The sequence below is a fragment of the Uloborus diversus genome, chromosome 3, assembly GCF_026930045.1.
Source record: "Uloborus diversus isolate 005 chromosome 3, Udiv.v.3.1, whole genome shotgun sequence".
Taxonomy (NCBI): Eukaryota; Metazoa; Arthropoda; class Arachnida; order Araneae; family Uloboridae; genus Uloborus; species Uloborus diversus.
In genome coordinates, this window is record NC_072733.1 from 95,382,613 (window position 1) to 95,405,813 (window position 23,201).

At 31.7% G+C, this 23,201-nt stretch overlaps 1 protein-coding gene across 1 annotated transcript in view; it reads right to left on the reverse strand.

The window, feature by feature from the left end:
* LOC129218534 (inactive tyrosine-protein kinase 7-like) overlaps positions 1 to 22,744 on the reverse strand; it is a gene marked incomplete at its 3' end in the record, with an annotated part of 222,859 nt that extends 200,115 nt beyond the window's left edge. Inside the window, 1 exon segment of the mRNA XM_054852825.1 lies at positions 22,623 to 22,744. Coding sequence (XP_054708800.1) covers positions 22,623 to 22,656 — 34 coding nt within the window.
* Positions 22,745 to 23,201: the final 457 nt, after the last annotated feature.

Consider the following 23,201-nt stretch of genomic DNA (forward strand, 5'->3'; position numbering starts at 1 on the left):
TTGAACCATAAACTTGAACTCAAATACTTAACTAGATTTTGGACTCTTTATTAGAATATACGGTTCAGTTCGTACGTTCTTAAGGGCTCTAAAATAAAATAGTACAGCATAGCAAATGATACTTCATGCACCGATTGCTATAAGGAAAGGGTTTCTGAAATTTAAATGCCCAAAGATTGAAATGATTTAAAATGACAAATTAATTTATTCACTAATTTAATATTTCATGCACACTTAAAATTTCTTTCAAAAAAAAAAAAAATTTTTTTTTTTTTGGTTTAGTTTTGTTAATTTATTGACGAAGGATTATTCAAAAGTTTAAAAAAAAAATACAATTCAATGGGAGAAATTAGTAAATTATATTATTTAAATATTGTTACTAAATTGCCTCAGCGCATTTTTAAAAGCAAGAACAAATGACATTTAAAACAGCATTTTGTCAGAAACTCCAAAAATGATGTTTAGCCCTTTAGGGCACAGTGGCTTTGTATGAAGCCATCTTCTTTTACATTTTTTTTTCAGCCAACTAGCATAGTGGTTTCCACAACTAAATAAAAAATATATTGAAAAAAAAAAAATGACGGCCTCAAACGAAGACACCGACCGCGCCTCAGAGGGATAACTTAAAATTGGCTTCTGATTACCTTGAAGTGAAAACAAAACTAGCATGAAAATTAAAACGATACGTTAGTAGAGTAGACTATAAACACAGTCATCGGTAGTGTGTTGCACTGACGTCCCTAAGCAACAAAGCCATAGTTTATTGCCTTAATTGGACAGGAAATGAAACCAAAGCTAGGGGAGAACGCCAATTCAGAGCTATATTCTTAGAGCCTAGCATGCCCATTTGTCTGCTTTAGTAGAAGAGTGCTGTTACTAAAACATCGGCCCCATGTCTCATCCCTTCTTGCTCTTTACGCTAGTCCAGTCCCCCATTTTATGGTTTATTTAACGACTTCGAGTATTTATAGGGCTCTAAAAGCCACAGCTGGTACTGGCTGCTATAGAACTTGGACTATGTCACAACTTGCTCGAAAAGAAATGAAAAACATGCCTGTCATGAGGCTTTTTCAGAGGATTTTATTACACATTTTATGGGATCCGGAGAAAAATATTCGAGATTAAAACTACAGAAAGTTTAAAGACACAATTTTCAAATTCGAGGGATGGTTAAAAATAAAGATGGAAGGAAAAAAATTATATTATATGAGATTTGATGACAGCCTGTTTTTGAAGCCAACGTAAGAGGTATTTAATATGCATTGTTTAATATTACTCTTCAATATCAGATATTTTCAGCGCAATTTTAAGAGCAAATTATTCAATATTTCTTTTACGTATACTTGTGTCACTAAGTGCAAATCAGATTTTCTACTGAATGCGTTTATGTTTGACTGCAATGATGCGAGTACTAATATGAAAATAGGTGTTTTGATCAGGTCTGCAGAGTCGGAGGGAAAATGAACGACTAGGCTCCGACTTCCAACTGCGAGAATGGGGCGGGGGGGGGGGGAGCCTTCGACTCTCACTCCGTGCCCTTTATTCTCAAAGCAGTCCTACTCCGACTCCACAAGCACTGGCAGAGTTGCTGACTTGGAGGGAAAATGACCACTCATACTCCGACTTCGACTCTTGGGAGTTTTTAAACCTGCGACTCCTTTACCCTAAAATCAGTCCCACTCCGCCTTTGGAGCCCTGGTTTTGATCTTATTAAAGAATGTTAAGATAAAAATATTGCACTTTGAATGCTGTGTAAATCTGCCGTGCAATGTTGCTATAAATTATCACGGTATATGTAAAATTATCGATTTTAATTTTCTACCACAAACACAAATTTAGACATGTTTTGCGATTCTTCAAATGTTAAAAATGAATTATTGCAATTCTTGATTTTTGTAAACATATTTCACAGTTTATGGTTACCGTTTCTGGAAAACTGCAAAAATTTAAAAGTAAACTTGTTAATGTGCAATGCAAAAATGGAGACCTGGTTTATAATATTACACATAAACGCAAATATTCTTCGAAAATGCAAACTAAATGAAATATTAATTTAAGTTAACTGACAAAAGTGAAAACTTTAACATGTTATTCCATATTCAGCAACTTAATGAGATTTTTAAACACGTAAATATATTTTCAAAACCAAGATTATATTTAATGAGAAAGACCATGAGCTGAAGCAGATATGAAATACGCAAAATATTTGGATATGCAAAAACGCAATAACAACTGTCGAAAGGTGGCGAGAAATGAAAGAAAATCTTTCTTTAGAGATAGATTAGCAAGTAGTTTTATCTGAAATGCGGAAATATTTATTAAAAATAAAACAGCAATTTTTTTCTACATATAAACGTTAAAATACATATCGTTTTATTTTGCGTCAAATCAACTACATAGAAAAGAGATTTAATGAAATGATATTAAATGCAAGCAACATTATTCACTGAAATTTATTGAATTATATGCGAATTTCTAAAGAATTATTTCTTTTACACTCGTGTGGAATGTTCCGATTATCTGATGAAAAGAAAAATGATGGAATTTTCTCGATTAGATAACGCGATATTCAAACCCAAAGAATATTTAATGCATGTAAAAATGCTATCCGATTCCAAGTGGCATACGTGCATTAGAATAAATTTGAATTCAGATTCCTTCCAATATTTGCAAAACTTAAAATGTTTTTGTCGCTTTGCGTATTGAAAATGAAAATAAAATTTATCCTTACAGCAAGGAGCAAAGGCTTTTATGATAAATTTGATTATTCGTAATAAAAGGTTTTAGAACTGCTCGAAACGTTTGTATTTGCGCTGCATGTCTCATTATGTTATAAAAAACTAAATAAGTTTTTTAAAAATATAGAAACCGAAACTGAAATAAAGATCTATTTTTATTAAACACTTTTGGTTTCAAGCATCAATACAGGCAATGAAATATAATTTAAATTTGGAGTATATAAGGGTGCATATGAAAGAAATATCCTAGCAAAAAATGTTAATAACATCAAAAAAAAGGGGGAGGGGGTAAAATGTTTTTATCACTTCGCGTAACGAAAATGAAAACAAAATTTATTCTTAGAGCAAGGAGCAATAGATTTTATGATAAATTTGATCATTCGTGACAAAAGCTCTTGGAAATACTCGAGACGTTTCTATTTTGTCTGAGTCTCATTACATTAAAAAATTAATTAATTAAATAAAAATTTTAAAAAAGAAACAGAAATTGAAATAAATACCAATTTTTATTACAAAAAATTTCGGTATCAAGCATCAATACATGAAATGAAATAAGAAATGTCCTAGTTAAAAATTTTAATAACATCAAAAAAGAAAACTGCATGCTTTTAGAAGAGTGTAGGTTCATGCAGGGCCGTAGAGAGGCCATGTTAGCCTATTCGGAAGCTAGCGGCCTGGCCCTTGGAAGGGCCCGTTTCGGAATCGGAGTAGTACAAATTTTAACTATTTCATGGGAGGAGGGGGACCGACGATCAAGTTGACAAGGGGGTCGCTTTGGCTTTCGGCAGCCCTGAGCTCATGATCATTATTAAAGACTAGAAACAGACACACACAGTTTTACAGATCAGCGCACACGAGAGCGCTGTTTAGTTGTTTTCTTGCTTACAACGTCATATAAGCAAGATGGTACCTTTTGTAAAACGTTTTGATTTCTACGACATGCTTAAGAGTAAATTTGTGATTTCGGTCCGACTTGCGTTTCTAAGAAAGTTTAATAGTGATCTTCAATAAGGCAAAGGCTAGCATATCTGCGGTATTTTTATCCTGACTGGAATAGACTACATATGGTACTATATAGTTAAAATAATATCAGATAGGTGGAGCTAAAAGCAGAGTAAATATCTGACTATTTCACTTTGCTTCGCTATTTCACTTTGCCCCATGTTCCCCTACTTCACAAACAATTGCGTATACACGAAGGTCTACGTGATAGTTTGATTTTAAAAATGTCTCCTAAATGAAAAAAAAAACCTCCATATTTATTTATAACTGTTTTAAATTCAGCATTTTCAATTTAAAACTTTTAATATACAGGAGAAAAAGTGAACGAAACGGGGGGAAAAATGATATTTCGTCTGAGGCGGATTTTTCAGTATCTTTCCGCCGTCTTTTTCGAAGGTAGAAAAAACCAGACAACCCTCCGAGTAGCAAATACTTTGGTGAAGTTTTTAAATGCATCCAATTATTTAAAGAAATAGAAAATTAATTAAGTTTTAAAATTATGAAGAAATTGGGATGAAAGAGAAATCACCGAATAAAACCATCTCTCCCATCTATTCTATCATATACATGAAATTTCACCTAAAGGCTAAATACTGAGTTTATGAGGGAAAACAAACAAGCTCCTGCCCAAACTGGGCAGGATAGTGGAAGCACCAACACTGGCTTAATTACTTCTATCGCGATTTCTCAATTTAAAAGGTTGCGGCAGTCTTCAAACGGAAAAAGCAGCAAAATAATAATAATAATAATAATAATAATAATAATAATAATAATCTCTCTCTCTCTCTCTTTCGGTTCAGACTTTCCATATTAAACTAATGGAAAAAATACTGTAGAATCGTATTTAAATTGCTTGCATTAAAACATTTTAAATTGAACTGCTGAATATCAAGCAATAGCATGCAGGATACGTAAATAAATTTTTACTATAATAATAATAATAATTTTTTATTATACGTAATATTTACAGTTTTTCCTGACAATTAAATCAATTTCGAGAGGAGTCACTCAATTGCAATCCTTGTTTAGCAACATTTCAGAAAATTTTAAGAGAGCTTTTCATGAAATTTCGTTAATTAAAATTATCGCTGTGAATTTTAGTTACATAAACATTTTTCGCTCATAGAGTAAACACTTGAAGTAGAAAACATTTTGGCGAGACAAATAAATCTGTCAACGTTAGAAAGTGTGTGGTAGCGTGAGGTTAGTGTGTGTGTAGCTTTTTTCAGCAGCAATGCCTCCAACTCCACAGTTAAAGATATAACACAAAACGGCGACCGACCAAGAGACGATTATTTTATTTTATTTATTTATTTATTTTTATTTATTTTATTTATTTATTTATTTTTATTTATTTTATTTATTTATTTATTATTTATTTATTTATTTAATTATTTATTTTGAAAACCAAGAGCTATGAAAATAGTTTTCCCCTTCAGGAAAAAAAAAAAAAAAACTCAGTGCAGTGATACGTGACTTCTTAAACGTAAAAGATATGCATTGAGCTTGTTCGGTAATTTTACAGATTGATTATTTAGCTTTGTATCAACTAAACAAAGAAATCCTTCTTGAGGGCTATTTTTATAAGATACTAGTGAATGAAAGAATAAGTAAAGGTTGAAAACGTATCTTCTAAATTGTAAACTTTTTATGATAAGCCCAAATTGATTTTTCTAGCAGCATTATGGCAAGAAAGAAATCAATAGTTGAAATGTTTTATTTATTTTGTTTTCAATTTTTTGAGACAAGCAACTATTCTCGCCGATGATCTATAGACGCATTGCTATTGAACGAATCCAATCATGTAGTGCAAGAAGAATAACAACGTGTCCTAAGAATATTAAGAAACTCCTTTTTCAGTGCAAGGAATTGCAAATATTCGACAAAAATAATAAAACAGACGCCTAGATAGATAAAACGAGCATCATATATTTGTTGGAAATTACATGTACATCAACGCACCGCTTTTATAAAGAAGAGCATTCTGAAACACAGTTGAAATTTTAATCACCGACGCATTTCAACTGTATAAAATAGAAAGAAACTCAACGTTTTTGGAGCTTGAATTTTGGTAAAATAGTCACATTTTTGGAAATGCAGTCAATGTAGTTAATCACTCAGATCTTTTTCGACATTTAGGAAAGATTATTCATTTATTTTTCAATTTCAGTTTTAATTGTGCCTATTTTTGTGATTTTTCTCGTAAGTTTTTAGCCACTAATTTAAAAAACCTTATAACATATATATATTTTTTTTCATTTTAATCCCATAGCTCTTTTGGTGCCCTCACTAAAGGGGGGCGGTCCGACCCAGGTTTTTACCCATCTGGGGGGAGGGATGGCACCCTAAGTGGAATTGCAATTTTTTGAAAAGTATAAATACTTCAACTCATAAAATTTCTCCCACTATTCCCCCCCCCCCCCCATCAATTTCATACACCCCTACACTTTTTTGACCTGGCGATGGCCCTGTGCATATGCGTCTAGGGCAAATTATGTAAAAAGCTTTCATATTTTTTATTTATCTTTGGTGCATAAGCCGACTTAAAGTTTCGTTAGAACATAAATGTAGTTGTTTTTGAAAATCGTTTGAATTTCATGTTTACACAGAACATTAAGACCGTTCTTTTCTTTTTTTTTCTTTTTTTTTACGCTAGTGGGGGATGAGGGGGGGGAATTGATACTAAAAATTACCGCCCTGGGTGTCACCCATGCTAAGTACGCCACTGGCTCTATTTATTCCCACTAAATGATTTCTTTAAAATTTGAAAGAAGAGTAGGTCCCATTTCAAAGCAAATTCATTCATATTAACGTTGGACTTGCTCAATTGACTAAAATAAGCTATTTTAGTGTATCGTCCATTTTTCCGTTCATCTTACGCATACTTAATTTCACTTCAAGAGCTATTATTTTATTTATTTATTTTTTAACTTGCTTATGAAAGGAGCTCTACACCCTGAAATGCATTGGCATTTCTTGTATTAAAACAAAAAATGAGAAAAAAAATCGAAGTTTATGGTAACAATAGTACTACCAACGATGTTTTACTACTATGTACAAGCCCATCTTTTATCATCAGTTTTATTAAAACATGAAACAGTTTACGTCAAATAGAACTAACTCATGGTACAAGAGTCCCATGTTCACGAGTTTCAACTAGTTTCCTGTTCAATACGGCTGCACAGAAAAGAACTGAATATTGTGATCTGCTAACTCCCATCCTCAGCTCCATTTTCCATTCGCTTTTCCCTGCAATTCGAAGGAGAACCATTGAAGGAAACCTAGTGATTGGGTTCAGGGAGATCTATTCCCAAGGGTGTTACTGAAACGAAAATCCGATGAGTCACGGTCGTAAGTTGGGGAAATCCAGCGGATCCCTATCACGTGCTCCCAGATTGCGCGAGTTTCAGAACCAAAAAAGTACATTTTCGGAAGATATTATGATACTCTGCGACAAGAAGTTGGCCAAGTATTGGTTTTATAGGTATTTGGGAGCTGCTGATTTATAACATCACATTGTATGGAGGAAAAAAGGATCGATACTTCGACGTGATAGAAGTTTTTGAAGCAAGATTTCTGCCGTTTCATGTCCCTGTCTGGTGTTTTTATCAGAAAGATTCAATCATGGGTAATTTACCACGAATCTCATTTGAAAGCTATTGGGAGCTAATTAAATGAGCGGTGCAACACGGGAAAGGCATCCACACTAAAAGATCAGCATTGTGTGTCACAATCACAATTTAACGAAAACAGAAATATCGCATGAATCTATTCTAAAAATCAGTTTACCAGTCATTTTGCTTACCCTTTCCTGTTTTAAATAGTTTTCTGAAATATTGTATAGAAATACTTAATTTGAATAAATTCGGTCTTAAGCAAAATTACACATATATGAAGTTTTAGCTACCGGAAGAGGTAATATTTAATTTTTGCTGGACGACTAAAAATCCCACACACTTACGTCAGATTTCCATTTAAAGTTCAATTCAAAGTTCAACTGTATGTGATTGTATTTTACACTTAGTGTTAGTGATGTAAAATACCTGGGTATTTATTTTTAGGGGTAAATACCCAGGGTATATACCCGGGTAAATACCCATTTTGGGTATTTACCCGGGTATTTATTTCAAAAATTTATATTAAACTAAAATACTTTTCTGTCTGTATTTCACTATGTATATATATAACCAACCATGTACAAAACAAATTTTTGCCCAAAAATTGTATTTTGATCACATATTTAAAGAAATATTGTGTGAAACAACTTAGCAATCTAATATGATATTCACATTAAATGTGTTGGATATGTATAATCAATGTCCCCATCTTTCTTTTTTGTTTTTCACTTTTCAAAGCAAAATTTAAAGTTTTACCAGTACAAATACAAAGTGAGTGACAAACTAACGCCTCCTAAATACTAAATGCCTATCGCGTTCTCCCTTTAAACATAGAGCAAAATGATCCCAGTAAGCATATTTTTGGTCTTCTGGCTACTGCCAATTACCGAATGTCGAAAGCATTAGAAATTAAAAGCTGAGAAAACAATTGGTTAACTTCTAAATTTAAATTTTAAAATTAAACAATTAACGATTTGATTTGAATTGTTTGGATCCATCTTCATAGCAACACCATCCATGTATTGCCATCAGGTAGTAGCGTTGTTTGTGTACCGGCGGAGGATCACTTTTAAAGCAAATGTGATAGGCATTTAGTATTTAGGAGGCTTTGGACAAACTGATTACAACTCAAAGCCAAAACTAACTAGTAGCATGATATTATGAAAAATCAATGAAAAGTTATGCTAGTGCCATCTAATGTGACAAAATTAAACTTAAATCCCTTTGCTTTACCCCATAAAAAATTAAATTATCCTACCATCCTATTTACGTTTTAGAATAGTTCATTCTAAATTCTGACAGTTTTTTTTTTAATAAGATTTCATTACGCCTTTAAATAAAGAAATTATAATATAAAAATTTTTATATTTTCAATCTTTCATTTTACAGTTTATGTTTTAAAAAGAAAATCATCACTTTTTGATACCACCTAAAGTTTTTTTTGGCAAAATGCGCAATTACTAGGGGATTTACCCTGCCTTAGGATTAATACCGAAAAAAATATTTACCTTCCCACCCGACATCACTAGTTGCGTGTATTAAAAATAGTTCGAATAAATTTTCATCATGAAGTACAGGGGAGCAAATACAAATGAGCAAGGCAACAGAAAACAATATTTTGGTTTTTTTTGCTTATTAATGTGAAAACTGTTTCTATATTTGCCACGTTACCACTTAAACAGCAATAAAATAAATAAATAAATAACATCATAGTCTTAATAACTTCTCAGTAAATTCTTCCAAGCATCCCTCATGCTTCCTTTTTTTTTTTCATTTTGGATATGACTAACCTAGATTGTGATTTTGAAATCCTGAAGTTCATCATTGAATTGCTTATACTTGTCCAATTATGACATTGAAAAGAAAGATTCTTTGGTTCACGATATGTTTCTTCCATAATTTCATCAAGTCTTCCCTTTAAAAAATATTATAAACTGTGTAATACATATGTATGTATCAGTTTTACCAATTATTTCATACTTAGATTAAAAAAAAAAAAAAAAAATTCAGACTCACTTTTTGCATTTTTTTTGTAAAATACCCAATTTTTGGGTATTTACCCAGGCCTTGGGTAAATACCCGGGTAAATACATAAAAAATATTTACCTACCCACTGGGTTTTTACCCGATCCACATCACTACTTAGTGTTAAAAAAAAAAGAAAAAGATGAGCTTTGTTTCATTATTGTCACATATTAGCTCTAGAAAATACTGTTTGAAAGAAAAAAGACAGGAGGGAGAGAAAGATGTTCATTACAAAATGGGCAAATAAATAAATAAACAAACAAAAAGAAAAGAAAAGGAGGAAAAGTGATTATTTTATTGAAAAATGGTAGTGTCTTATATAATATTTTCCACTTTGTTTCGAACAAAATTTGTCTTGATTTTCAGAGCTAAAGCATTCCCAATTTCTACAATTAGAACATACAGTTTAAAATACACTTTTAAAACAATTACGAATTGTACGAATTGAATGATAATGTTATTGTGATTAAATATAATTTCTTATATTCTTATGTCCATGCTTTATATACAACCCAAATTCAAAATAACAGAATACTATTCACTTTTTGGAAAAGTGTTTGTTCTAACCAAAAATAAGCGCAAATTAAGTATTTAAATGAACGTGCCACTTTTCTTAGACTTTAAAGTCCGCATTTCATTTCAAATATACTCAATTAAAAATAATCATAGACAGAATAATCCAAAAGTTTATAGTGATGAAGGTTTACATTGAATCAAAAAATTAAAATATTCAAATTAAAGGGGGAAAACACTTTCAAAAGAAGCAATATCAATACTAGAATGCGTCATTTTTTGCTGAATTCAATGCTTTAATCCTTTCACACACGGGTTCTATCACCTGTTTACATTAATCGTTTCTCTCTGACACTGTTTCCATACCCTCTTCAATGCGGCAACGAGCTCAATTTTGTTGGCGGGCACCAGGTCTTGAATCGCTTTCTTTAGATTTGACGGTACCACAAATTCTTGATCGTATTGAGATTGGTAGAGTTGCTTGACCAATTTAATACCGAAATTCATCTTTCCTTTTAAAATCTATGAGTCGATTTTGAGAATTGACACGGAGTAGAGTTTTGCTGAAAGATAAAATATGTCACTAAATGTGTAACTGCTGTGCCTCAGATGAAGTATCATGCAGTATTACTGATAGCGGAAGTCACGCATTGTTTTATATTAAGATATATATAGTTTTCCAATTCCAGCAGTCCTCATGCACCCAGAAACCAAAAAGAATGTGTCAAATTGGAGAGAATGTCTAACACAAGATTTCTCATACGCTTTTCTTTTTAAACGTCAAACCCGAACACCTTTTTTTTTTTTGTTTACAGATATTTCAAAAAAAGATTCACCACTGAATATAATACTTTTCCAACCTTGTTGCCCCCATATGAGCTTCTCTTTGATCCAGAAGAGTCGTGCACGTTTCTGCTTCATTTATATCCTTAGTCTTGCTTCGTAGATTCGCAATTAAAACTGCAGTTTATGCAACTGTCCAAGTGTAGTTGGAGTGGATAAGATAACTATACATTCTTTCCAACACTTATGGACGTAAGAAGCATTTTTCAATAATTATTTTGGACGATTTACTTTAATTTGGGTTCATCTCTCCCAGGTGTTACAATTTTTCTACCTCGTTTGATTCGGTTATTTTTAGTTGGGCAGTCCTCCTATATTCCTTATTAAAATGTTACATAACAGAGATTCTAAAACGTTCATTTGAATTGAGTTGGATAATTTTTTTCTAACTTTAAGAAATGATATCATATGTAACTATCATGTTTTTCTTATTTATCACCTTGACGACCCATTTTGAGCAATAAAAGTCTTTTAAATGAGCGTAAAATTATCTGGGCGCCAAGCTCCATACCCGTGAAAAACTATCGGTTAACAGGTATGCAAATATTTCGCTACTTTTTAAAATTCACATTGAATGAATAGATTATTCTAATTTTTTGACCCATATAAAAAAATCTATCTATTTTTCCAATGTGTTAATGATCCATAAGTTGTTAAAATAATATCTGAAAAGTTGTTTAAATTGATTCACTCATTCATGAATAACGAGTTTTACTTTTTTTTTTCATTTGCATGCGTTCATTTTTCCCGACTCAAGGAGAAGTTTTGTTCAAACAGTTTTGATATTCTATTATTTTGAATTTGGGTTGTATTTGTTTACTTTTACAAAAATTGGTGTTTGAAACTTATTTTTTTAATTTAATTTCTCTATTTTATGCAAATATGCACATATACAGAATGTTGTAATGAAACATATCAAAAGTGTCAGTACTTTTATCCACACTTTACCTTTAGCACAGTGCTTTAAGATTGCCTCATATTTTTCGTAAAGCATAAAAGTCCTGGATTAAGTGGCTAATAATAAAAAAAGTTGTTGCTACTTGAGTGTCTACGGGCTAATAATTAAATACATTAGAAATAAGGAAATTGGCAAAGAATTAGAATACAATTTTGATACATAATGTTTAAAAAAAACGAAAACGGAGGAAAATTAATCATGACTCACACTTTTTAACTGATTCTGAAAAGTCGAAATTTTAAACAACAAAAAATAAAAATGGAGAAAATATATGATTAAAAATCACTAGACCATTATAATTAATCAGCTGCAGATTAATTGGCTAATTTGCTGATCGGTGCTTGCCAACTTTTAAGAAAATTTATTTGATTTAGAGAATAATAATGATAATGATAATATATTACTCCTAATAAATAAATACAAAATCAGCCCAAATTTCTTTAAGAATTATATACATTCTTCTTAAAGTAGGAGTCCTGTTTTGATTAAATCCTTCTGCCAGTATAAACAATCAAGGGAAAGCAGTGCAAGTAAAAGGGTAAAATGAGATCCAACATAAACACTAAAGTAATTGGGAACAATTCAATTTTGAAGCTCCCTCGCAAATAAGATAATGCTCCCTCTCCGAAGGAGGATGCGGGGAAGTCTCTCTCGATAACGGCCTTGATACTTTGACACGTAACTGGTTTTCTTTCATCTAATTTGCAGGGAAAACGCAATATGAAGTATGAGTGATGCTTGTATGTCAGTTATGTCTTATATCACTTGATCAGTCAAGCATCACAACAAAATTTTCACAATATAGTAATGTTGTATCAGCCTTATTTCTTCCATTTTACAGTAAAGTAAAAATATTATGGACTAGTTAAAGCTGATTTAATGACCAAGCCATTGAATCCGTTAATCGAGAAACATAAGTAGTTTTAGATTATTGATTTAAGGACAAAACAAATTATTATGTTTGTTACAATTAAAGATTGGAATTTTTCATGATACGAAACAAAATTGATACCTAGATCCAGATTAATTTGTAATAAATTATCGTTTTACAGTTTTACATCTCTTTCATGCTTTTCATCACTAAATAAAGAAGTTAACAACCATTTTATAAATTATTTTAGGTAGAAAAATTTTTCATATATGGCCTCCTGCCTTCGAACTCTCTGAAATGAGAGAATTTGGTAATGATGATGAGAACGTGGTGCGCTACATCGGGATGCCGATAATATTGCTTTTACTTTCTCTTACTGAGTAAGAGAATTTGGAGTGGCTTTCGTCAGGGGGGCAGCAGCCCGGGGGGCGGCATTTCAACTGATTTTTTTTTTAATAAGAGATTTTTTTTTGATCATAGAATTTGAAATATGCTTCAAAAATGAAAAAAAAAAAAAAAAAAAACACTCGCAAGAAAAAGAGCTAGAAACACATACATAACATCTACTGAGAAGGAATATTGGGCATCATTGAAAACAATTCTAAAAAATAAGAAAAGAAATTACAATGCTGCCTCCTATTTATCGAATCAACTAATCAAAATGTTCCAAAAAAAATGTTTGGGGGTCGCCATGACCTACGGTGACTTCCCATGCGGGTGATCCCGGGGGGGGGGGGGCGCAATTTCTTTAGTTCGGCAGGGGCGCTAGACCCCATAGTTACTCTACAATGTAGAATATTAGGAAAATTTGTTAATTTGTAATATTTATGTACAAGAAATGTTTACAATAACCATTTGATTTTTTTCAAAAGTGTGTACAATTTTGATCTGAAATGAGAAAATTGAGAACGTGATGAGCTACATTGGGAAACCAAGAACGTCCTACTTTTCTCTAACGAGTAAAAGGAATTGGGATTGCTATCTTTAATAATAATCTTAATAAATCTTTATAAAGCTTTAGAAGGCTGGGGCTGTTTATTAGGACGTTTGTAGGATGCATGGGAATATTTGAAGAAAATAATGAAATATTGTTAAAATTCGTATTTTTGGTATTAGACAGTTATTAATAATTTTATCCAGAAAAAAGTTAATGATAATGATTGAATTTTTTATAAAAGTTGTATCTGTTTTAATCCTGGTTCCCTAAGATGAGGGAATTTGCTAGTGCTGAAGAGAACGTGGTAAGCTACACCTGGAACTTAATTTCTTCTACTGAGCAAGAGAATTAGGAAATGAAATCGAAATAATATTGACGTGCTGAAACCGAATTTTTAATCCCTTCCCATCTATCAAGTAAGGTTTTCTTGCGAAACCTCTTTACGCGAATTTCGTCACATGTTCATAATACTTTTTTATTTTAAAGAAAAAAAAAACAATATTTAATGTACACTACTTGCTAAATTTAGTTGTATGCATTCTCTTTGGACATACGTAAATTACGAGGGGAGTAAAGTTAATTCGATTCGGAAGAAAAAGCAGATTTTGGATTATTTGTTTTGACGACACAGTTAATATATTTAATTATTTCTATAAAAAATTCATAATAAAGTAACGTTTAAAGAATATTATGTTAAATTTTCATCAATTTTAATGAAGAAATGAACCATTGGCAGCAACTCTCCCGGACGTCTCAAGACAAAAAAAAAAAAAAAAAATCATTCCGGTTCTCCTCATAACTAATCATTGAATCATCTTAAATCAACAAACAAAAATGCTTTTATTAGTAAATAAGGTTCTGCCAGCAAAAAAAAAATCGATTATTATTACTTTTTAATTGTAAAATAATGTTAAAATAACAAAATTTTCAATGTTTTGATGAAAAACATGTATTTTGGTTTTTAAGCGAAGCAAAGAATTGAAAAATTAATTGAAGAAACCAAAGTCGGTTTTGTTACCTGTAGAAACTTATTAACAAATGAAAGCATTTTTTTTTTTTTTTTGCTTGAGATGATCCAGCATAATAGACACGTTTTTTTTTTTTTCTCAGAGAGAGAGAGATAGTCGCAATCATTGGCTCATTTCTTCATAAAAATAAATGATAAGTTCACAGAATATTCTTCAAATGTTACTTTATTATGTAGTAATTACAGAAATTGATTTATATTAATGACGTCAAAAAATATCGACACAATTTTTTTTGTATCGAATCAACTAAACTGCCCCACTTAAAATGTAATGATACATGATCGGACATTTCTGGCTTCGAATTTGATTTCAGCTTGCTAAAAAAACCCTAAAACACTCAACAGCAATTTCATCGCTGGCTACTGTAGTTGAAGAAAGTAATGAAATTTTGTTGAATCCAATTTTAAAGTATCGCCAGCACAAAAACATTTCACGTATACGGCAACCAAATGATTTAGGATGACTGCCATTAATGTTAATTTTCACAAGTTCATAAGTATGATCCCATATGCTGTAATTGCAATATAGAATGAATGAGAAAGGGAAAAGGGTACAATAACACATTAGAGTAGACTCTAATGTGAAGTGTCTTTGTACAGAAGAGGGGGCGGGGGGTGGACTAAGTTAGAGTAATTTTATTCTATTAGAGTATTATATTCGTATCGTGTTTCAAGAGTGGAATGTAACTAAAATTATAAAATTTATAATGCAACAGTTTTAAGCTTTACTTATTTCAGAGCACATTTTGATTATCATTACTATTTTTTTTTTTTTTAAATCATAGACCAAGAGCTGAGCCTCCAAAACACGATTTATCTCTTTTATGGTTTGTGGCCGGTTAAAATAATAAAAAAAATGTAATTAAAAAACTTTGGCTCTAATCCCCCCACTAATTTTGGGTCACACAGCTGCGTGGGTGGATGAAAGGTCAAAAAAAAAAAAAAAAATTAAAGTAATGAGTTAAATGGCTAAAAATTATCACGTAGCGAATTTCTCCCCCAGCTATGTTGAGGCGAACGTGGTGCCCCCCCCCCAGAGTTAAAGTATCAATTATTAAACTAAAAAAAATGATCACTTTCGTGGGGGTGGGGAATTTTACAGGGTATTAGTTTCATTATTTTGATTGCCAAAAAAAAATCCCCCCCCCCCAGTAACTATGGGTCAATTTCTCAAAAAAAAATTTTTTTTGTTCCTCTTTATTTGGTCCAAGTCGAGTATTATTCGAACTTACACATGACTGTTTAAGTTGCAAACCCCCTCCCCCCTCAAAGTTTGAACGTTTATTCGTTAAAAAAAAACTCGTAGCAATTCCCCTCCCCCCTATAGAGGAGGTTGCAACACGGTGCGCGGTTTTACAACGTGGTGCCCCTCCAGGGGTGAATTATCGATTGATTAAATTAAAAATAAATGATCACTTTCGTGGAGGGAATTTAATTGTTATAATTGCAAAAAAAAAAAAAAAAAAAATCTCCCCCTCCCCCTACAGTAACTATGGATCAATTTGTCAAAAAAAAATTTTTTTTTTCCCTTTGTTCCTCTTTATTTGGTCCGAGTCGAGTACTATTAGAACTTTAGTCTGACCGCTTAAATTGCAAAAAAAAAAGGGGGAGGGGTTGCTACGCGGTGCGCGGTTTTACAATGTGGTGCCCGCCAGGGGTGAACTATCGATTGATTAAATAAAAAACAAATAACTGTCGTGAGGGAATTTTACAGAGTATACATTTAATTGTTTTAATTGCAAAAAAAAAAAAAAAACTCCCCCTACCCTAGTAATTATGAGTTTATTTCACAAACAAAAGTGATTTTATGTTAAACTTGCAATAACGATTTTTTTAACTTGTAAATTTTAATGCGTTAATCGGATGCGTTAAATGAATTTTTAAAACAATAATTTGGTAATTCATATGGATTTATTTATTTTCTGCATATTGGTTGTGATAGTGTCTATCTAGTTTGATAAAACTGTTCCTGCAATCTCGATGATATAAATCTGATTCTGTTAAGAACTCGAAAAAAATCTAAATCACGGAATTTCAGTTTTCAGTATTTTTCGAATCTTTGAAACTTTTATTCCTTCAAATAAAGTTTCTGTCAAAACATTCAATCTTTTATCTGGTGGCTGGCTACACTTAAAATTACCCTTAAAAACACTCATAATATAAAAACATCAAAATATATTTTTGGAAAAAGGATTTTTTTTACGTTTTCAGTTTAAGGATGCGGTACAGCGTGCTCCGAAAGGAAAAAAAAATAAAACAGCTAGAACGACTTCACTGTGTTGGCAAGAAGAAATCATCACAGGCGTATACTTTCCCCATCCTTCTTTTCATACTGATCACACAATGGTAGAAGCAGATGTACGGACGCTGAATTGCTTCCTTTCATTTAGAAAAATATTTCAAAATTTCTAATTTAAATTCATTTTTTTTGGGGGGGGGGGGGATTCTTTTCCTGCTACGATCAAATGTAAACTCTGAGGAAATCCCCCCTCTCTTTCACTTCTGGCGGAAACAAGTTCGCCCCAACATAGCTGAGGGGGGGGGGGGGATTTTCTACGTGTTTTTTTTTTTTTTTAACCGAATAAATAATTGCATTTTTTTTTTTTTTAATACAATTTAAGAGGTCATGGGAAAGTTCAAATAGTACTCCGACTCGGACCAAATAAAGAGAAACAATTCTTTTTTTGACAAATTGACCCATAGTTACTGGGGGAGGGAGAAATTTTTTGGCAATCAAAATAATGAAACTAATACCCTGTAAAATCCCTCCCCCACACACTCGAAAGTGATCATTTTTTTTAGTTTAATAATCGATACTTTACCCTGGGGGGCACCACGTTCGCCCCAACATAGCTGGGGGAGAAATTCGCTACGTGTTTTTTATCATTAATTTAATGTTATTATATAATTTTTAGCTATTTAATTCATCACTTTAATATTTTTCTTTTTCTTTCTTTTTTTTTTTTGACCTTTCATCCACCCACGCAGCCGTGCGACCCAAAATTAGTGGGGGGGGTGGGATTAGAGCCAAAGTTTTTTTAATTGCATTTTTTTATTATTTTAAACCGGCCACAAGCCATAAAAAAGATAAATCGCGTTTTTTTTTGGGGGGGGGGGGTCAGCTCTTGGTCTATCACGGGTGCGTGCCCTAAAGCATGTGGTACAGTTACGTCCAATCGGCTTACCGGCGAAACTAACTATCCAATGTTGTTGTGCTTCTCAAAATATTCAATATATATATATATAATTATATATATATATACTATATATATATATATATATATATATATATATATATATATATATATATATATATTCTAAATAAAAGCAAAAGCCTCTATTCGTAATTCAATTATAAACATAGATCTAGAATCAAGTTTTCGTATTTTCATAAGAGAGATCGAAATTCAAGTGAATGCAGTTTTGAGCTAAGATTTCACTTGAAGAAAAAAGTTATTCGTTTGATTAAAAGATAGACACAACATTCTAAACCAAATATATACAAGTTTTTTGGAATAATCACAACCATGAAAACGTCTCTTAAAGCATCAGCATTTTTGAGGACCTTTTTTTTAAATAAAACATAAAAAAAAGAAAAAAAGAAGGAAAAAAAGAAGAAGAAGAAAATATTATGAACGTACATTTAAAAAAAGTGTGTTTTAGTATGATGAAGCATTAGTCTCCACCCTGATTCCTCATCTTTTTCCATTAGCAACAAAACTGGATAGCACCAATAGGGAAGTATCAACCTATCAAATATTCCAATTTTAACTATTGCACAATGTTGACAGGCTTACAAAACACAAAAATTCACCATGGCCGGATTTTTAAAACCAACGATTGATTTTTTATGAATTTTTTAAAGAGCGATGCGCAAAAAAGAGGTGTGGCCTAAAACGTCAGCAGCTGACGTCATTTCCCCTGTTCCGATCAGAGCTCCATTTCCATGCCGTGTTGCGCCTACCAGGGGGTGAATAGCACTGTCTTTTTCAGCCTTTTTAAAGCCTTTAACCAGCATTTTTTCCATCATGGAGCTAGGATTCACGAAAGGTCAATCCAATAACCTTCCTCAAGTAAAGTCATTCATGGTGTTTGCCTTTTTTCGAAAGGACGAGAGATTTAATGTCCTAGAAGTACGGGGAGTGAGACAACAAAGTTTCACCATTGTTATACTTTAAAATTGTACGTACATATCCGTCTAGGTTTGCAGTTCATATTATTCGCATTGGTTTCCCTTATCAAGATTGATCATTTTCCATTTGTGTGTTGATGGTTTTTTTATCTGAATATATAAATTACAATGTAAGAGCGCTATTCCAGTTCTTACTTGGCGGCTTTTAATGAGGCGCGCATTTTGTAACAACCCTACTGCAAGTGATTCCAGTACTAAGTTGATCTGCTTTTTTTTTTTTTGTGGAAAATTGTTTTAAATCCATTAATGCATGTTAATTATCCTTGAGTTTTTGTGCAACTTAGCAAAAAAAGGAAAAATATATTTTTTTTCTCTTTTGATAAAAATAATAAATTTGAAAATGGTGTTCATTTCATAAAATAAGTAAATTTTTGCATGTGAGAAAGGTCTTGTATATATAGAAACGCTTCTGGTGATAAACTGAAAATGTATTTTTAAATTATCAATTTGTAATAATTAAAATTTGAAGATAGTTTGAATGTTAAAAAGAAAGTATTAATAGTTTTTGCATTGTTATTAAAATGGTAATAGTAATGCATCTATTACTTTCTATTTAAGTTTATTGTGCAGGGTTTAAATTCCTTTGTTTACTTGCATTTTTTTAAAAATATCTCATATGCTTATTAATTATTTATTTATGAACAGTTGTGAACATATATTTCAAACTGTATTTCTCACTTGACATAGTTTTTAATTAAAATGCAGTGCAAATTTTCATTTTCAAATTTTAATTAATAAACACACTTAAAAACACTTCTTTCGAAGATCCTGCTGGGACGGAACAATAACAAATCGCCTGTGAGGAGTTTTTTTAGATGTAGATACGTATCCAGGAACGAAGCAATACTTGTAATTGATTCTACTAGCCATGACAAAGAAAATCAAATTAAAAACAATCGCAGAATGCATTAAACCCTACAGACAGCAAAGGATTTTCACTAGCCTTTTATGCGCGCTGCTGTTAGAAGGCTCTTGTTTTCCCGCGCCTTCCCCCAAAGATCGCCAAGCACTTCTTTGTCCTAGCCAACCCCGCCGCCTCGCAGCGCGGCAGTGACGTCAGTCAAAGGACTTACAAGCAAATGACGTCACTCGCGCGTGAACTTTAAAAAATTATTTTAAAAAAAAGTATTAGTCGTATCGTAAAAATTTTTTCGCAGATGATGTTCATGTATGTTACTCTATCATATAAAAATAAAATTAGAAAATCGAATACTTCCCTATTGTAGACATTTATGTAGGTGTTTTGCTAACGACTAAGAAATTGCAATCTTCCTCCCTTATTGAGCTTTTTTTTTCTTTTTTTTCCAGGGAGGTGTACTTGATTTTGCAATATCTTGGTAACTATACTTAATGTACTTGTATGATGGTTACGGCGGAGGCAATTTTGTAAGGCATTTTCATAATTAAAACGATTTTTAGGACGTTTGAAATAAATATGCCATATAAAGTGAAAAAAATGTAGCGATGATAATTTTTCCTTGGAAGCAGAAAACCTCCACCTCCCAATCATATCAAATAAAGTAATAATAATTTTTAAAAAATGTTTGCTCCCCGGAAGGACAGATCTTCCTTCCCCTCTCGCGAAGCAAAGAAACTTAACTTCGTGCGGTCTTCCAGTTTCTCTAATTAAAAAGTTGAAAATTATTGAGAAAAAATGATATGCAAATTTATGAGTTTGAAATCAAAAATTTAACAATATATCTCAAAACGCAATTGAGCTTTTTAGAACAGCTGTAAACTTTTAAGTACGAGATAAAATGAATTTTCTCAGGAGAAGTTATCATTTCTTAGATAAATTAAATGCCTTTAAACCGATTACTAATTAATCCTCAAAATCGTGATAATTTAGTTTAAAATGCATTTTATAAAAATACATGTAGTTTAAATGGAAGCTTATTATTAATCGAAGAGGCACCAAAAAAGCGCATAGAGTAGCAGCAAAATTTCAGTTGGAGCTCTCGACTAAGAAAATGGGAATCGCACCGATAAGAAAATGGGCAGATTAGCGATTAATCGGCAAAAGTTAATCGACCGATGCCGATTAATAGTAGTGATAATTATTTCAATAATTCCTCAATCAACTTATTTATTTATTTAAATTTCCACGTTTTAGAATTAGTTAATAGTTTGTATTCCTCTCCATTATGAATTTTTCTTTAAAAAATATTATTTAAAATTTTATTCAAATTCTCTGAATGCCCTTTTTCTTTTTTTTTCCTTTGTTAATTGTTGAAATTATATTCTGTTGTTTACTAGACATGAAAATTTTAGTAAAATTATATACTGTTGTTAACTTAATATGGAAATATTAATAAAATTATATTAAGTTGTTAACTCCCCGGGAAAATTCAATTAATTAGTTATTAGATCGATGTCTGTAGTGTAGATACATTTAGTTTCGTATCGATTTCTTAATTTTATTAGAGACTTGATGCCCACTTTTTATCTTTGCAAACATTATTAAACACTCTTAAAATACGATGCCAAAGAGAGATATGGAAAAAAGTATTTACAGAAGAAATGCGTGCAACATTGTATATATGATAGATAGAATATAAAGATGAAAACTAAATTTAAAAAAAAAATACTTCAAAGTGTTCATAAAAAAATTAAAAAAAAAAAAAAAACAGAATAAATAATACATACTAAAATTTTTATAAAATGAAAAGGTAGTGTTTTTTAAGAAAATGCATTAAGTTGTTATTGTATAAATAAACAGTGAACGTAGAAACTGAATTAAAAAAAGAAGAGTTTTTAGTATCTCTAAAAATAACTATTTCACAACCTCCTACTTTAAAAAGAAGTTAGGCTTTAAATCAATTGATATTTTTTTATAAAAAATGATTTAGCCTTTTTAAATTCTTTGCATTGATTATTATTATTATTGTTAATTTATAATTACATGTTACCGTTGTGGCTGAAAATAACTTTATTTATCGTTTATGAACTCATTCAGCATAGTTTCTTGTTCTAGGCGCACAAAAAGTAATTTTAATCAAAAATAATTTTTTCCGCCGATAAATTGGTGAAATTGTCCGACATCTGGCCAATTACGCCCGATTCCCGATTGCTGCTAATTAATCAGTGCATCTCAATTCTCGGCAGTTCAATTGAAAAATGACAGAAAATGAAAAACATTTCACTCAAATTAAAGAGAAACCTTTTCCAATTTGATGCTTACAATCAAAATTTCTTTTGTTTTTAAAGATTATAATTTACAAGTAAAAAGAAAAAAAAAATAAGATAAATACGAAATACTTTTTCGAAGAAATATTTTCAAAGATGAAGAATTAAGCGCTAAGTAGTCACTCAGTAAACAAATGAATGGTGAAATCCGGTTTTTTACTATAAATGTGAAAATACTGACCCCTGTTCAAAATGATTAAATAAAGATGCGGTGATCAAACCCTCTATTTTTAAATTGATGAGCAACATTGTACAGTGGTTATATAAAAATTAAAATGTTGCAACTCTTATACAACTTTCAATTCGTTAAACAATCTCAACAAATCTCAAATGACAGATAGATTTTTATTTTTCTCACTCTCAAAAATCCTTGCTTCATACGTCTTTTAACAGATTATCTTCAGAAACAAAACATTTTTTTCGTAAATTTCAGCTTATAATAAAGAATATGAATGAAATAAAAGCCGTGAATTAAGCATGGTTAATTATTCCTTACAAACTTATTTATTCGTTTAAAGCGAATCGCAAACTTAGCTATTAAGTTCAATAACAATAACAAACTATCACACAAGAAAGTGTACACAAATTCATGAAACTAAAATAAAAATGCTGTCTAAATTAAAAATGACATCGCAAACGCTTCTCGTTCGAATTCACCGCCAAGAAAAATAACGCTTGCGTAATCAGGTAAAGGAGAAAAAAAGCCAACTTACAGATAAACGAAGCGATCAAGCAGAGAGTTTTCATGTCGCTGTAAGTGCTGGTTAAAAAGCCATTTCAATCAGGCACACAAACTAACCGTCCTACGTTGCAGCGCGCATTCTCCAATTGTGCCATTCACGCCGTATCCAAAAACATTCGCTTCGAACCAACTGTCGGCGACGCTTCTGTCTACATCCGCGGAGAATAAAGAGTGCAAAATATTTATCGACCTCGCAGATTATTTGAAAATATTTGGTTCATTTGAAGTATGATGTATGATAAACAAGCATATTTTTTACCATACGACCTCAAAATATGGATGCGTTATAATTTTTCATCAATGCCTGACCGGCGTTTTTAAAGGAATACAAGCTAGGCTAGTCGCCGACGCTTCACATCCCTTTGTATATCAATGTTCAACACCTCTAAACGCGGGGGGAAAGATCAGCGCTCCGCTCGAACTTCATATTTTACTTGCGGCTTATCCTTTGTTGATGCATTTTTCGGTTTCTTTAAGCACAGTGGCGATTTTTTTCTTTTTTTTTTTCCTGGTTTCTGTTGTGACTGGACTCTCTCGTCGTGAAAGGATA